Source organism: Musca domestica, unplaced genomic scaffold (assembly GCF_030504385.1).
Source record: "Musca domestica strain aabys unplaced genomic scaffold, Musca_domestica.polishedcontigs.V.1.1 90, whole genome shotgun sequence".
NCBI lineage: Eukaryota > Metazoa > Arthropoda > Insecta > Diptera > Muscidae > Musca > Musca domestica.
The window spans coordinates 1,851,096-1,870,043 of NW_026712436.1; the positions used below are offsets into that span (position 1 = coordinate 1,851,096).

An 18,948-nucleotide genomic window follows, 5' to 3' on the forward strand; every position below is an offset into this window, starting at 1 on the left:
GGCACCACCATTTTATTGGGTATTCTAATGATTTTAGCGAAATTATTCACCGAAATTACTTCAAGTTTCGTATTTGAATATCGCAATGGCTTATGCCGAAAATTTGCCTATACAGGTTCATGTCTTCGCATAGGGCCCAATATAACGGTAACTCCCTAAAATCGTTATTTTTATGATTGTGGAATATTTTTTTAGAAGTATTTTTTTAAAAGTTGGGCCAGGCCGAACTTACTGTTTATACCCTACAACACATAGTGGTAAGGATATCATGTCTTTGTCCATTTGTTTGTCATAGGGAGAAGGAAGCGAGATAGACCCATAGTAATTTTTGAGTATCTTCTGAGTATATTGTTCATCTCCAAATTCGATCTAAATATGACAATTATATTACGATGAGAGCTATCGTGCGCACTAGCCAGACAGTCAGACGCATGTATACCCCTAGAACGACTCCAAATCTCCTGAAACGGATTTGATCCCATGAGGTCAATAACAAATGATGTGTAACCTCCTTAGCCATATGGCTGAAGGTATAATTAAGCCTTTCGGACTTTTTAGCGTGTTTTTATACCCTCCACCATACTTAGTGTGGAGGTTATATTAAGTTCGTCATTTCGTTTGTAACTCATCGAAATAATAATTTTAGACCCAACAAAGTATATACATTCTTGATTAGCGCAAAATTCTAAGACGATTTTGCTCAGTCCGTCTGTTGCAATCACGTTAGAGTCAAAACGAATAAAGATATGAAGCTAGAATTTTGCACAGGCAGGTCAAGTTCGAAGATGGGCTATATCGGTCTACGATATCGTATAGCCCCCATATAATTTTTTTTTTCAAAAAATCCATACTAGAAGGTCCTTCTGAGTACTTTACCCCCTGGAAGAGTATTGTCTATATAGGTCCACGATATCGCATTTCCTCCATATAACGGTACGTCCCTATATTCGGTATTTTGATGATTTTAGCTACATTTTTCAGTGGAATTGTCTAAAAATCCATACTAGAAGTTCTTTCTAAGCACTTTACCCCCTGTAAGAGAAATGTCTATATAGGTCCACGATATCGTATAGCCCACATACAACGGTACCCTTCGATATTCGGTATTTTGAAGATTTTAGGGACATTATTCCAGAATTATTTCAAATTATGTATTAAGAGTACGTAATGGGATCTACAGTCTGTGACAGAAAATTATCTATGCAGGTCCAGGTCTCTATAGCTCCGATATAAGGGTACTTCCCTATGATGATGATTTTAGATATATATTATTACCTTTTTTTCAAGTTTCGTATTTCAATAAGGTAATGGCTTATGACGCCCAATGCCTATGTAGGTCCACATATTCGTATAGACCCCAATACAATGGCTTTATTCGGTATTTTTAAGATTTTAACAGAATTTTTAACGTATTTTATTTTTTTGAAAATTTCCAAATTCATTCCAAATGGCGGAGGGTATTCAAATTTAGGCCCGTCCGAATTAACTGCTTTTTTACTTGTATCATTTAGTTTTCAAAAGAGGAAAAATAGGGTATTTTGAAATGGCCATAACTCCTTAAATATTGACTTTTCGGGGTTTTTATCGTGTTTTTTTTTTCATTCAGATATTGAAAGAGGAAAAATAGGGTACTTTAAAATGGTCATAACCCTTTAATATTGACATTTCGAGGTTTTTGGGGTTGATATTTGGAGTTTAATGTAATTGATTATTAGAAACATGCCACAATGCCAAAGCAATCCGTTACCGCAGATACCAATTTCATTTTAATTTTATGTTGTTTATTTATTTGTCATTATTTTTCTTTTGTATTTTGTGGCATGTTTTATATGTATTGGTAATTTTTCACTTTATATGTCTGCCGCGCTTCTGTTTATGTACATTTATTTGCATATTTTTACAGAAATATGTAAATAACAGCTGTTTGTGATTAAGGCACTGCTAATCGATAACATTTAACGTTTGTGCGGTTAAAGTTATGATTATGGCTACGGCTACGGCGATGTTGTATGTCACACGTCTAACTGAAACTTTAGACTCCTACTTTACTTGAAATTAATCAATCTTAGATCGGTTTAGCAAACTCATACACATTGTTCCTTTCTCTCTCTCCCTCTCTCTCTCTCTTTCCCTCACTCTGGCTGGGACTTTAACTCATAAAGGTAATTCTCTGTATGACGTAGAATCTAGACATTGTTAAGTGTAGATGTAATAAATTTTGAAGGTGCATTGACTCGTATCTCCCAATCTCTAATACTTGCCACTAATATGATAAAAATTTGAATTTAATGATCTAATTAGAGAGATGATAATATTTGATTTTATTTATGGAAAGCCGACTGACAAATTTTATCAATTATTTGAGGGCACTTGAACTGGATTTTTTTTTGAATTGATAATCAGTTAATTGATTTTAAAGAGCCGTCATTTCCATCAATTGCCATGAAGTAGACCATTGAATGAATAAAGTCATTAATGAGTTAGAAGGTTTTTTTAAGAAACAAGTAAAAAAGCCGTAAATTCGGGCGGGCCGAACTTTGTATACCCTCCACCATTTGGTACAAATTTGGCAATTTTCAAAAAAAAAAAAATAAAATCCGTTAAAAATCCTGTTAAAATCTTAAAAATACCGAATGTAGTCGTATATTAGGGTCTATACGACGACGTGGACCTGCATAGACAACTTTTGTTATAAGCTATTACAAATGTGAAACTTGAAAAAATCTGTTTATAATGTAGCTAAAGTCATCAAAATACCGAATATAGGGAGGTACAATGGGGGTTATAAAACATGGACCTGTACAGTCAATTTTCTGCATAGGCTGTAGCTTCCACTGCGAACATCAAATACCAAATTTGAAATAATTCTTGTATAAAATGTCGCTAAAATCATCAAAATACCGAATATCGGGGGTACCGTTATATGGGGGCTATACGAAGACGTGGACCTGCACAGACAACTTTCCGTCATAGGCTGTAGTATCCATTTCGAACTTTAAATACCAAATTTGAAAGAATTTCGGTGAATAATGTCGCTAAAATCATCAAAATACCGAGTATCGGGAGGTACCGTTATATGGGGACTATACGAAGACGTGGACCTGCACAGACAATTTTCTGTCATAGGCTGTAGTATCTGTTAAGAATTTTAGATACCAAATTGGAAACAATTCCGGTAAATAATGTCACTAAAATCATCATAATACCGAATATTGGGAGGTACCGTTATATGGGGGCTATACGAAGACGTGGACCTGCAGAGACAATTTTCTGTCTGAGGCTGTAGCATCCATTTCGAACTTTAAATACTAAATTTGAAACAATTCCGATGAATAATGTCGCTAAAGTAATCAAAATACCGAATATCGGGAGGTACCGTTGTATGGGGGCTATATCAAAGCGTCCCATTTTCAATACCATGTCCCATTTTCAATACCAAAAGTCCTGCAGATATAATATACATTTGAGTAAAATTTTATCAATTTGCTTCATTTCGTTCGGAAGCTAGAGTGATTTCCACAGATGGACAGACGGACATTTCTAAATTTTATGCTGATCCAGAATGTATATACTTTGTCGGGTCTAAAATGGATATTTCGTGGTGTTACAAACGGAATGACAAACTTAATATAACCTCCATACTATGGTGGAGGGTATAAAAATACATCTAGATGTTTGGATGTATGGGAATAGCTATAGCTAGCTTAACACTAAAACGCAGTCGTTGTCGTGGGTGCAGTAGAGAAAGATTTCAACACAAAATCTCGATACAGCATTTCCATCTACATGAGGTAAGTTTTTAAATAACCTAATTGTTTTTCCTTTTTTTTTTGAGAAGCAAAGTAAGTGATGCGGTAAAATGGGGCATTTAGTGATAAAATTCAGTAGACATTTATAAATCAATTAAAAAATGTTTAAAATTTATTTAAAAATTGTCACAATTTTTTCATATGGTGGTATTAGTCCATCATTTCTGTTAGGTTGCCAAGTATTTCGTGCAGTAAAACTAAAAAAAAATATATATCAAATTTTTTTAGAACCTTCAAAATGCAACTTCCATTAAAAATAGTATTTTTTATATTTTACTTAAATATCACTCATGTAAGTTAAAAAAAATTATTGTTTTCGAAAAAAATTTAAAAATGCACTTCTAGTTAGTCTATACACACAATATTATTAAAGCCACCAAATTGATTTGTGCTCCAAGTCCAAAATATTTTCTCAATCACACGTGTCGTTTGAAGGCTGTGAATCGTTACAAAGCATTGGCCTTTATGGAGACGTACATTAAAAATGAAATACGTAATTTGACCGTAAGTATTCATGAAATTTAATAAAATAACATTTCAATAAAAAAAGTTAATAAAATGTATTTGAAATTATTTAAATATTTTTGTTTTGTTTTGTATTGTATTCTACAGGTTAACATTGGCCTCTATGCCCGCAATGATGTCAACACCTATAATCCATTTCTTGTCAATTTTACCCAAAACATTTGTAGCTACTTGGGTAACAAAAAATTTGGAGCCTACATGAAAGTATTCATGGATGTTTTGAAGCAGCACACCAACGTAAATCATAGCTGTCCACTTAGGGTTGGTAGATCAATCAAACGCTTTATTATTATACTCTCATCCATATGGTTAGGGAGGGTATACATCATTTGATTCGGCCGAAACGTGCCTCATAGAAATAACGGTTTTAGACCCTAGGTCTCTTTGGACCAAATCCGTTTCAGGACATTTGGAGTCGATCTCGCGATGTCCGTTCGTCCGTCTGTCTATCTGTCTGGTGCCCACGATAACTCTAGACGGGGGTATTTGGTCCAAACTTGGTACATCGTAATGTTATTATCAAACGTATATCGAATTCTGAGATGGGCAATATCGGTCCACCCCTTCTGGGACCTCCCCAAAAAAGGTCGAAATTTTCAAAAAAAAAAATATATTTTACTGCACAGGAAGAGAAAGGATAATCCGATTTTGCTCTAACTTTGTCAATCGTAATATTTGCATCAGTACCAGGTCAGGTGCGAAAATGGACAATATTGGTCCACTCCATAAATGACCTGCCCCACAAAAGTTCAAAAATTTTTTATGATTATAATCTTATAAAACGTGATGTAAAAATCCGATTGTCTCCGATTATACACATCACAATATTTTTATTACCCCAAGGTCTGGCATGAAGATGGAATATATCGGTCCATTCCTTGTGGAACCTCCCCCACAAAAGGTCGAAATTTTCAAAAAATATTTTACTGCACAGAATGAGAAAGGATGATCCGATTTTGCTCCAACTTGGCAAATCTTAATATTTCCATCAGTGCTAGGTCAGGTGCGAAAATGGTCCACTCCTTTAGGTACCTCCCCCACAAAGGGTGAAAATTTTGAATAATAACAGCTCTTATAAAATGTGACGTAAGAGTCCGATTGTCTTCAAATTACACACATCACAATATTTCAACTAACCCAAAGTTTGGTGGGAAAATGGATTATATCGGACCACTTTTTCTTGTACCTCTCCCAAGAAAGGGTCAACATTTTCATTACCCATTAAGCTCGTAAGACGCGAAATTAACATGCGATTCCATTCAGACTTGGTACATCTCAATATTTCCATCAAAACAATATCTGTAACAACAATGGTAGAGATCGGACTATTCCTTCTGGTACCTCCCCCACAAAGCGTCAAAATTTTGAATAATTATAACTCTTATAAAATGTGATGTAAGAATTCGATTGTCCTCAGATTCGCACATCACAATATTTTTATTAATTCAAGGTCTGGTGTGAAAATGGAATATATCGGTTCACTCCTTCTGATCCCTCCCCAACAAAAGGGTCAACTTAAAACGCGCAATTACAATGGGATTCTATTCAGACTTACCACATCTCAAAATTTCTATCAACACAAGATCTGTAATATAGATGGTAGAGATCGGACCTTTCCTTCTTGTAACTCCCACACAAATGGTCATCGTTTTGAATAAACAAAACGATTATAAAGCATCCGGTTCTTTTCATATATCACCCATCCCATTATTTCTACTAACACAAGATCTGCTGTAAAAATGGTATATTTCGGTCCTCTCCTACTGGTACATCTCAATGTTTCCATCAACACAAGATCTGTTATAAAAATTGGAGAGATCGCACTATTTCTTCTGGTACCTCATCCACATTTTGAAAAAAAAAAAAAACGCTCATAGAAAGCGAAGTAAGCATCTAACTCTCTTCAAATGTCACACATACAAACATTTTTGCTAACAAAAGATCTCTTGTTAAGGTGACAGTTATCTAACACCCTTCTGGTACCTCACCCACAAAGGGTCACAATTTTCAATACTTTTATCTGTTATAATTTGCGAAACAAGTCCGCGATTCTTTATAATTTGCTATATCTAAACATTTCTCTCAACCTTGAGATGAAACCTGAGATGAATGGTGTTAAAGTCAAAATATATTTAAATAATCAAACATCGATTGAGGGTATAAATCTGTTGGCAGAACCGACTGATACTTTTTAACTAGTTTTTATTAATTTTCCTTCTTCTTTTAGGGTTTCCTAACGGCAAAGGAGTTGTATATTGAGGGGAACTCAATATCGGCTTTATTTCGAAAGGGTTCGTATAAAGCAGTTTTTATTTTCTATGAAGGTTACCCCATGGACTACATCGGTAAAGTGGAGTATTATGCCGATTTATATGATGTGAGGAAAATACCGAGAAGAAGTTAAAAATCTACCAAAAATATGTGTACTCTATATAAGAAATGTTATTTATATGTGTATTGCAAAACAAAAGTAAAAACAACAACGAGTGGGACAAGTGGAAGGTTTTGGTTAAGAATTCAGTGAAACCCCTTTATGAGTTTGGTTGTTATTCAGCCGTTTGAAAACCTATTTCCTTTTGAAGCGTTTTGTTGTTTTTTTTCGGCCTGATGAAAAGTATTATAGAGCAAAACATATATATATATATATATATATTTATATATATATATATATATGTATATATATATATATATATATATATATATATATATATATATATATATATATATATATGTATATATATATATATATATATATATATATATATATATATATATATATATATATATATATATATATATATATATATATATATATATTCGGCATTTTCATTATTTTATCTACATTATTCACCGATTTTTTTTAAGTTTCACATTTGAATATTGTAATGGCTTGTGACAAATGTTACCTGTGCAGGTCCACGTCCTAATGTAACAGCTATATTTGGTATTTTCAAGATTTTATTTTTAACGAATTTAATTTTTTTTTTTTGAAAATTACCAAATTCGTTCCAAATGGTGGAGAGTATTCAAAGTTCGGCCCGGCCTTACAACTTTTTTTACTTATTTATTATTAAAAGACATTGAAATATCTTTATAAACCAAGATTTTCGTCCTGAAAGACTTTGCAAAAAATTTTTTTAAAATATATACGAAATATTTAAAATTTTGGACAACTATGTTTTAAATACTCTCCATTATTGATCAAGTAATCCTTGAAAATTATTAAAAATCACGAAAATGTTATTGAGCATTTGTTGGAAATTAGATGTATGAGATCTAACCAGTATATTAATATATTTCGATATTTCCAAAGTTCTGACTACTTTTACTTTCCAGCTAAAACTGTGATGGTACATAGCTTGAATCTTTAATAAATTAAAATAGATTTTATTAAAAAAGTCAGCTCGGCTGAACCTATGATTTTTTATACATTAAGTTTACGTCCAACTGTTAAATAAAGCATACAATTCTCGACAATCCATTTATTTGAGAACTTCTTCCGAGGAGTTAGTAACAGTTTCACATGAATTTTATATTTCTAAAAACAAATAATGCATTTTGAATCGCTCCTAGTTCTTCTTTTGCATTTTCTTGACATCATACAAGTCGGCATAATACTCCACTGTACCAATGTGGTCCAAGGGATAACCTTCGTAAAAAATGAAAACTCCCTTGTACGAACCTTTTGGAAACAATGCTGACATGGAATTTCCTTCAAAATATAAACCCTTTGCCACTAAAAGCCCCTGAAGAAGAAGAAAAACTTATTTAGAAAACCGAATACCATTGAATTGAAATAAATACAAACCTCATATGGACAGGAATGATTGACGTTGGTATAACGAAATAAAACATCCATGAATACCTTCATGTATGTTCCGAATCGGTGATTACACAGATACCAGCAAATGTTTTGAGTGAAATTGATCAGAAATGGATTATAGGTGTTGACATCATTGCGGGCATAGAGGGCAGCATTAACCTGAGAGTTTTGAGGGAGATATATTGGCATTTGAATCTATGACTGCTCTTCAATACTCACGGTTACATTATTTAACTGATTTCTGATGTAGGCATCCATAAAGACTACACTTTTGTAGCGATTAACAGCCTTGAGACGACATGTGTGATTTATTAAATATTTGTAATTTGGAATACAGATTAACTTCGTGCCTTTAATAATGATTTCGGTGTAGACAAACTGCAAGGTGAAATTATTAATTTTTTTTTTATAAAAGATTTTGAAAAAAGTCACTCACACCAATTGCATTCAAGCCAAGTACTAATAATACGATTTGGGTTGAATAAAACATTTTGAAGAACCTAGAAAAATGATAAGATAAATTAAAGTTTTTTTTTTCATATTTATTTTGATTTACTTACGAAACTATTTTGACTGAGTTCTTAGGGCTTCAAAATGCCTTGCCCGATATGAATACTGCGAATCTAGATGTAATATAACTCCCAACCTTGACAAACAATGAATAGCATTGTGGAATTTGTATGCATTTCATACAAATAATTGTTTATCGGTTTAATAATTTAAGGGAAATTAAATTAATTTTTACACATCATTGGAAATAATGTAAATGTTCCATTTCGAATGGTTTTTATTTATAAATATTCCTTTATACTAAGAAACCAAATGCAGCTAAATTCGGCGGGGCCGAACTGTTTATACCCTCGACTATGTGAAAATTTCAGTTATTTCGAAATCTTCAAAATTCAAATTCCTTAAAATTTAGAAATTCCGTTATGTTGGTACTATCCCTATATGGAACATTTATACTCTATACCACAATGTGTTGGGGTATTATAAGTTTGGTTCTAGGATGTTATATATGAATCTTCCTATCTCACCGAGCTTAGTCGATATAAATATTATTATTTTACCCTTTGTGGGGAAAGTACCTTAAAGAATGGGTCGATGACTTCCATATTCAAATTAGAACTAATATCGATGCATTGTGCGATGTTAAAAGAAATATCGAATTAATATTTAAAAATTTTTGACCACTTGTGCGGGAGGTGTCAAAAGAAAGGGGTTCTATATTCACATTAGATTTCGAGTTCAGTCAAATATTGAGATATACTTAGTTGAATGCTAAATCGCAATAAGTTCGAAATAAATACTACTTTCCACAGATCATAAAATATGCCTGATGCGCCGTTAATCAACGGCGAAACGCGTCGCATGGTGGTGAGTGTGTGATAGTGTCTATCTGGCTTTCCTTTTTACTGCAAATTTCAGATCATTAAGCTAGTCTAGAAAGAGAGAAACAAACATAAAAACCGCTGACTTCTTTCGCATTTTATTCGTATCCAAAATATTGACCCTTTGTGGGGAGGTACCAGAAGGAGTGGCCCGATATATTCCATATTTACATCAGATCTTGTACTGTAAAAAATACTGAGATGTGCTAACTATGAAGACAGTCGGATTTTTATTTCTTTATTTATAAGAGTTATAATTATTCAAATTTTTGTGGGGGATGTACTTGATGGAGGGTTCCGATATATTCCTTATTCACACTAGATCATGCGTTGATGTAACGAAATCGAATGCCCATTTCCTGTTTTATGAGCTTTATGGTTATTAAAAACTTTTACCCTTTCTGAAGAAGATACTAGAAGGAGTGGATCGATATCTACCATCTTCACATCAGATCTTGTGTAAGTAAAAATATTGGAATGTGTGAAGTTTAGTATGAATCGGCAGCTTATTTCGCATTTCATGAGAGATAAAAGTGGTCCGATATATTCCTTCGTCATAGCAGATCTTGTGTTGGAAGAAATCTTGGGCTGTTTGAAATTTTAAGACAATCCGACGCTTATTTCACATTTTATAAGAGTTTTGCTTATTCAAAATTTTGAACCATTTTGGGGAAGGTACTTGGTAGAGTGGAACGATACAAATGTTAGGACTTGCAATGTTTAAACAAAATTAGATGATCCTTACTTGTTATAAGAGATAAATTATTATCTATATAATATGGGGAAAGTACCAGTAGAAGTGGACCGATATTGTCCATATCTCATTTCGATATAAGTTTGGTGAAAATATTATGATGTACCAAGTTTGGGTCAAATCGGATTCTCCCTTCGAGTGTTTTTGCGCGCACCAGCCAGACAGGAAGATGGACGGACGGACACCCCCACATCGACTGGAAATGTCCAAAAATGGATTTGGATTTGAGACATAGGGTCTAAATCAGTTATTTCGATGAGGCAGTTATTTCCTCTGTAGTCATATGACCGAGGGTATACAAAGAACAAACTTTTCTAGAAAATCCAGTGTTGGGCATCCTTTCGAGATCTCTGGGAAATCTTCTACACCTAATAATGAAATATGCAAAAGATCGTCTTTCCTCTATAGACAGTCTAACAGTCGCAACACACTCCACCCAAAATGATTTTCATTATTATTTAAAATTGGTTGTCCAATTTTTTTCTCATTCAAAATGAATTTGATTTACATTTTTTTATTTGTTTTTGTTGTCATTATCGATAATTTATTTTAAATATATTATTTATATATTTCAAAAAAAAAAAAAAAAAAAAATTCAAGCGTGATAGTGTGATTTCTTTATATTTGGCTGGAAAACCACAAGTGGCTATCGTTAGAGCCCAGTGGCTGGTAGCGTAGCCCAACGTTGGACTATTGTGTTTGGAGCAAGCAAGGTTGGCACTAAAAAAAAAAACAAAAGTGTCTATCATGTCGATCGAAATTTAAAAAAAAAAAAAAAAAAAATAAAAAATTATGGCGTTTGACTTTGTTGCAGTTTTTTATCTCACCTGTACATTATTTGATACGACCAAAACGTGCCTCATAACGAAATAACGGTTTAGGTCCCTAGGTCTCTTTGGACCAAATCCTTTTCAGGATATTTGGAGTCGATCTAGCGATGTCCGTCCGTCTCTCTGTCTGTATGTCTAGCTGGTGCGCACGATAATTTCGAAGGGTGTATCCGATTTGATCCAAACTTGGAACATCGTAATATCATTGTCAAACTTAGATCGAGTTCGGAGATGTGCAATATTGGTCCACTCCTTCTAGTACCTCTCCCACAAAATGTTACCATTTTCAAAGAAAATAATTTACTGCACAGAAAGAGACACAACAACCGGATTTTTCTCCAACTTTGCAAATCCTAATATTTGCATGAGTGCTACGTCAGGTGCGAAAATATCGGTCTACTCTATCAAGTACCTCCCCCACAAAGGGTCAACATTTTTAATAATTATAACTCTTATAAAATGAGATGTAAGAATCTGATTGTCTTCAAATTCCACACGTCATATTATTTCTACTAACACAAGATCTGGTGTTAAGATGGAATATATCGGTCCACTCCTTCTAGTACCTCGCCCACAAAGGGCAGAAATTTTAAATATCCCTGAAGGTCATAAGATTCGAAATTAACTTGCGATTCAATTTAGACTTGGCACATCTCAATATTTCCATCAACACAATATCTGTTATAAAGGTGGAAGAGATCGGACAATTTTTCAGAAATCTGCTATGAATATGTTATTTATAATTCCGCATAAAATTGGATACAAATTCCGATTTCCTTCAAATTTAAATTAAAGTATGAGAATGGTATACTTCGGTCCGCTTTATCTGTTACCTCAAGCATATTTGTACATTTTCCAAAAAAATTCTCATGTCTCATATAAGGTATAGGAAGTAGTCGATATAGTCCAAATCCTGAACGCTGTAATATTTATATCAGTCTTAGGTCAGATACGAATTGGTCCGAATTGCTTCGGAACCTCCCCAATAAAGAGTCAACAGTTTGAATAATCATGAGTCTAGGCTGGGGGTATACATCTGTCTGCAAAACCGACTGATACTACTTTTCTTGTTTTTTTTATACCCTCCACCAAAAAAGGTATGGAGGGTATATTAAGTTCGTCATTCCGTTTGTAACTCATCGAAATAATCATTTTAGACCCAACAAAGTATATATATTCTTGATCAGCGTCTGTTGTAATTACGCTACAGTCTAAACGAATTAAGGTAGAAAGCTAAAATTTTGCACAGATCTCTCTTTTGTCTGCAGGCAGGTCAAGTTCGAAGATGGGCTATATCGGTCCATGATATCGTATAGCCCCCATATAACGGTACCCCCCGATATTCGGTATTTTGATGATTTTACCCACATTTTTCCACGGAATTGTCTGAAAATCCACACAAGGAGTTCCTTGTGGGTACTTTATACCTCGGCAGAGAATTGTTCATATAGGTCCACGATATCGTATAGCCCCCATGTAACGGTACCCCCCGATATTCGGTATTTTGATGATTTTACCCACATTTTTAAACGGAATTGTCTGAAAATCCACACAAGGAGTTCCTTGTGGGTACTTTATACCTCGGAAGAGAATTATCTATATAGGTCCACAATATCGTATAGCCCCCATATAACGGTACCCCCCGATATTCGGTATTTTGATGATTTTACCCACATTTTTCAACGGAATTGTCTGAAAATCCACACAAGGAGTTCCTTGTGGGTACTTTATACCTCGGCAGAGAATTGTCCATATAGGTCCGCGATATCGTATAGTCCCCATGTAACGGTACCCCCGATATTCGGTATTTTGATGATTTTACCCACATTTTCAACGGAATTGTCTGAAAATCCACACAAGGAGTTCCTTGTGGGTACTTTATACCTCGGCAGAGAATTGTCCATATAGGTCCACGATATCGTATAGCCCCCATATAACGGTACCCCCCGATATTCGGTATTTTGATGCTTTTACCCACATTTTTCAACGGGATGGTCACAAGGGGTTCTTTGTGAGCACTTTACCCACCGACAGAGAATTCTCTATATAGGTTAACGATAACGTATAGCTCCCATATAACGGTACCCCGCGATATTCGGTATTTTGATGATTTTAGCCACATTTTCCAATCGTATTGTCTGAAAATCCACACACGGAGTTCCTTGTGAGTACTTTACACGCAGACATAGATTTGTCTTTATAGGTCCACAATATCGTATATCCCCCCATATATCGGCACCTTCCTATATTAGATATTTTAAAGATTTTAAAAGAATTATTATTGGATTTTATTTTTTTGAAAATTTTCTAATTCGTTCCAAATGGTGGAGGGTATTCAAAGTTCGGCCCGGCCGAACTTACTGCTTTTTTACTTGTTTATCAAAAGATAACTTTCAGGATTGCTTTATGACCAGCTACGAATTGTTATCCATAGTCGTATGCTTAGAATTTTGCAATGACTTTTTAATCCGCATATTTCACAATACAAGTTATACAAGTTTTTTAAATTAATTTGTGTTGTCAATGTTGAACTGCCAATTACTTGTGAAATGTTAAAACTTGTGTAAATTTTTGCCTTTTTCCTTAAGACGTTTCTTTTGTCCGTAATGAATTGAAGAAGATTAATGATATGAAGAAGGAAGGTGCAATTTTTCTGTGGTGTAAAAAAGAATAAATTAACCTCTGGCATCGTCTTGCTTATGGGGATTGCCTCAATATAATTTGCATACAAATGTATCCTTAAGGATATCAACAATGTCATTTGTCAATAGTGGTTCTTCTAGTTTTTATTTTTTCAAGAGAAAATTTGAGATGTATGATAATGTATGCTAATTTAACTAGTAAGGAACTTCAATAGGCGAACGGAACCCTACATCACGCTTTCCATGTCCAATGTTCGTTCGATTGTATTGGGGATTTGTGTAAAGTAAATCGTACCAATTATAAGCTTTACTAGACGCGACAATAAAAACCAGCAAGGAAAAGTCAAAAGTCGGGCGGGGCCGATTATATGATACCGTACACCACTACGCATACAGGGTGAGATAGAAAAAACTCCTACAAAGTCAAATGCGATAATTTTTACATTTCCCTTTTTTTAGATTTCATTGAAAAAAATTAGAATACGTTTAGATTTGTTCGAATTGACCGCCTTTGGCACAAAGTATTGCCTTCAAACGGACGACGAAATCGTCTCTGCTGCCCGAATGTTGCTCTGTGGTATTTTGGCCCATTCCCGGCGAAGCGCTTGCTTAAGATGATCGATACTTTGGTATTTTTTAGTGCCAACCTTGCTTTCCAAAATACTCCAGACACAATAGTCCAAGGGATTGGTATCCGGAGATTTTGGTGGCCATTATGCGCTGGAAATGACGCGAGGAAACTCATTTTGTAATCATTCCTGGGTGGCGCGTGCTGAGTGCGATGGTGCTGAGTCCTGTTGGAATGTCCAAGGTCTGCGGCCCAAATGTTTGCGTACCCAAGGTTTTAGTACACCCTTCAGAATATTTTCGCGATAATTTTCGGCATAACCATGGCCGGCGCTTGAATTCTGGTAGCCAACCGAGGTGCACATTTTCAGCTGACCTCTTTGGCAAGTAAACACGATCATTTTGTTTACAAACTGCTGGACAACGAATGTTTTCTCATCGGAGGAACCCAAATTCGGCAGTTCACCTCTTTCGGCCAAGCGACGCAACTCGAATAACTTTTTTTCTGGCAAATTCTAACCAAAATACTTTTGTAAGCTTGTAAACAATATAATGAGCTGGTACTGGAATAATTTTAACAGTTGTCGGACGAGTGGCTTGGAAATGGCAGCAGTTTGAAGTTGGTTGCCGTTTTTTCATCTCACCCTGTATATATGGGAGCTATAGCCATATCTGAACCGATTTACACTAAATTTGAAATACTGGTTTCTAGGAAGAATTTAGTAGTAATTGCCAAAATTCAGTTTGTTTTGGCTGTTATTAGCCATTTGGTGCACAATAAGTCTAATATCGGATAATGATATATATGGGAGCTATATTCTAATCTGAACCGATCTGAATAAAATTTGACAGAGGTATTTTTTAACAGTATCTGATGTCCGGTACCAAATATTATTCTTCCTCAGTGCATATTACGCATGTGAGGGACTTAAAACCCCAAATTGGATGAAACATATATACGGGAATTATTGCTTTATCTGAACCAATTTTCTCCAAATTTGATTTACTTGCTTCTTCACTGAATTCGGTGGGATGAACTAAAATACCGGCCAATTGGTCTTATATTAGCCATTTGGTGCACAATTAATCCGAAATCGGTTGAAGATACATGGGAGTTATATCTAAATCTGAACCAACTTCAATTGGGCTCGTCCTTGGACCAAACAAATATTGTTTGCAAAATTTCATCTCAATCGGATAATAAACGCGACATGCATTTTGTTCACAGAAATGCATGGACAGACAGACGAACGGATGAGAGTGATTCTATGAAGCTCCTGAGAAGTAAATATGGGCCTATATCGCTTCCTTCACCATGTTACAAAAAAATGTACAAAGATATAATACCCTTACCACTATGTGGTGTAGGGTATACAAATTAATGACATACTCGCATTCGTGTTTGTTTGGAAAACTATTGCACGTGGCTCCCGCTGAATAAACTGTGCTCTCTTCCGTTTATCAATTAATTGTAGCTGTAAACCGCACGTCGGCTGGCTTCTCTAATGAGATTGCTTTCATTTTCAAATGGAGGCTAATAATAATTAATATTTTAATGAGACCGGGAATTATGTATGTATAATTGTTTAAAGCCATTTCTATTAACATTGTTTTGCCGTTATAATTACCATTTTGTTGTAATGGACAATTATCATTTAGTTGTGTGGAATTATTAAACCTTGATATGGTGTTCTATGTGTGTTTATTATTCTGGTTAATTATACGTTTTTTATTGAGAAACTGATGGCGCCAAACAGTGGTGTTCGGAAAATCTCAAAATTATCAACACTTTTTACAGTGCAATAACGATATCATACAAAACTATTACAAAATGGCGCACAGTGATTCAGAATCAGATGATGATTTGGAATGGATGGAGATATTTGTATGACTTTTGCTATCAATAAATTTCCAAAATTGGACCAGTGTTTGCCGCTGAATTCGAGGTTACATTGTAAACTATTCACATTACATTTGTAAGAATTTAAATCCTATAGAAAATGACAAAAATTGGCTGCGATTTGGATATTGCTGCCCTAAATAAATTCGACTTCATGTTTAGAAATCCATGTTTTAAACATCGAAAATTACATATACCTGTCTAAAATGTAACAAATGTAGAAAGCACCACAAATTTGTAACATATTGAAAAAACATTCGGAATACGTAACATATTGGTTTAAGACAACATCGTTTATTGTGCTGTTCCGGGATCATGTATTTTATACAGTACTAGCAAGTGCCCGATACTACTTCGTCAACAAAAAGTCCACATTACAATTTTATATTATTTTCAACACCTCGTGTAAGGCCTTTTTAGTACTCAACAAGTAAAAAAGCAGTAAGTTCGGCCGGGCCGAACTTTGAATACCCTCCACCATTTGGAACGAATTAGAAAATTTTCAAAAAAAAAAAATATATAATATATAAAATGCGTGTAAAGTACTCACAAGGAACTCCTTGTGTGGATTTTCAAAATACCGAATACCGCAGGGTATCGTTATATAGGAGCCATACGTTATCATTAACCTATATAGAGAATTTTCTGTCCGTTGAAAAATATGGCTAAAAACATCAAAATACCGAATATCGGGGGTACCGTTATATGAGGGCTATACGATATCGTGGACCTATGTAGATAATTCTCTGCCGAGGTATAAAGTACCCACAAGGAACTCCTTGTGTGGATTTTCAGACAATTTCGATGAAAAATGTGGGTAAAATCATAAAAATACCGAATATCGGGGGGTACCGTTATATGGGGGATATACGATATCGTGGACTTGTATAGACAATTCTCTCAGGGGGTGAAGTACTCACAAGGAACTACTTGTGTGGATTTTAAGACAATTCCATTGAAAAATGTGGCTAACATCATCAAAATACCGAATATCGGGGGGTACAGTTATATGGGGGATATACGATATCGTGGACCTATATAGACAATTCTTTTTGAGGGGGTAAAATGTCCACAAGGGACTCCTTTTGTGGAATTTCAGACAATTCCATTGAAAAATGTGGCTAAAATCATCAAAATACCGAATACCGTGGGGTACCGTTATATGGGGGCTATACGATATTGTGGACCTATATAAATAATTCTCTGCCGAGGTATAAAGTACCCACAAGGAACTACTTGTGTGGATTTTCAGACAATTCCATTGAAAAATGTGGCTAAAATCATCAAAATACCGAATATCGGGGGTACCGTTATATGGGGGCTATACGATATCGTGGACCGATATAGCCCATCTTCGAACTTGACCTGCCTGCAGACAAAAGAGAGATCTGTGCAAAATTTTAGCTTCCTATCTTAATTCGTTTAGACTGTAGCGTGATTACAACAGACGGACAGACGGACGGACAGGGCTAAATCGTCTTAGAATTTTACGCTGATCAAGAATATATATACTTTGTTGGGTCTAAAATGATTATTTCGATGAGTTACAAACGGAATGACGAACTTAATATACCCTCCATACTTTTTTTGGTGGAGGGTATAAAAATCAGAAATTCTGCGGTTTAACAACATTTTTTAATCAAAATTTCAAACATCGTACTCAATTTTCAGACTTTTAAGTTTTACATATTTTCGGAAAGAATAATATCTAAATGTTTACATTTTACACCAAAAAGTCTTCAAAATTTGAAATTTACCGATGAGGATATTAGCATAACCATTGCACAATGGATCCACATCCAATTTTCTTTCCAAAACTATTTCATCGTCGCTATATATAAGCCCTCGAAACCAACAGTGACCACAATGTCTAATTTCAGGATTTCAGTTCTGCAATTTCGTCTATTAAAAATTGAGAAAAATGTAGTACAATTATAGTATGTATATATATACACTAAATGTCAGCATTTTAGGTATATTCTTTCACCCAATAACAAATATATTACTATATAGTACTTTTCGTACAATTATACATTACCCGCATATACACATTTCTCTAAACACCTCCAAATCTTAATCGGAGAGTCCCAAATATCAAATGTCGGGGTTGCAGCTTTATTCCTTCACCCAATTTAGTACTTTTCGAACAATTATAGTAAACATATCCAAAAACTCCGCCATATCTCAATTCGAGATACCAACAGAGACCTTAATATCAAATTTGAGGTTTCCCGTCCTGTAATTTCCCCCATTTTCAAGTTAAGTTAGTACTTTAACTTTAGTACATTTCGTATAGTTGTAGTACACATTTCTGAAACCACCTCCAAATCTTCACCACAGAAACCAACGGTGACATTTTTGTCAAATTTCAGGATTTCAGCTCTATTCTTACCCCCAATATTCAATTTAGGACTATTTCTAAAACCTCCTCCATATCATAACCACAGACACCAACAATGACATCTACGAGTATATTAAATTTCAGGATTCATGAATTGCAATCTCAATCAAAATTAAGGTCATTTAGTACTTTTCGAACATTCATAGCACGCACTCTCAAATTCACCTCCTTCACTCAAAACTATATACCAACAATGGCTTTCATTTCAAATTTCCATTCCATTCCAGCTCCATCCTTAGACCTAATTCCGAGTTAATTACTGTCATTTTCTTATAGTTGTACTACGCATGTTCAAAACCAACTCCT

General features: G+C 34.6%; 1 protein-coding gene across 1 annotated transcript; it reads right to left on the reverse strand.

Moving 5' to 3' along the window:
* Positions 1 to 7,836: 7,836 nt before the first annotated feature.
* On the reverse strand, positions 7,837 to 8,651 carry LOC131806960 (uncharacterized). The gene is made up of 4 exons (XM_059131944.1): positions 8,594 to 8,651; positions 8,377 to 8,535; positions 8,143 to 8,316; positions 7,837 to 8,080 (listed from the first exon to the last, which is right to left on the reverse strand). Exons 1-4 carry the CDS (start codon positions 8,645 to 8,647, stop codon positions 7,904 to 7,906), a joined length of 564 nt encoding a protein of 187 aa, XP_058987927.1. The 5' UTR covers positions 8,648 to 8,651; the 3' UTR covers positions 7,837 to 7,903.
* Between the last annotated feature and the right edge of the window lie 10,297 nt (positions 8,652 to 18,948).

Bases quoted from the DNA above. Each gene is read 5' to 3' on its own strand.
- LOC131806960 (XM_059131944.1), bottom strand. From the start codon at position 8,647: ATGTTTTATTCAACCCAAATCGTATTATTAGTACTTGGCTTGAATGCA. The intron at 8,536-8,593 runs GTGAGTGACTTT...TTCACCTTGCAG, and splicing joins TTGGCTTGAATGCAATTGGT to TTTGTCTACACCGAAATCAT. The intron at 8,317-8,376 runs GTGAGTATTGAA...CAAAACTCTCAG, and splicing joins ATCAGTTAAATAATGTAACC to GTTAATGCTGCCCTCTATGC.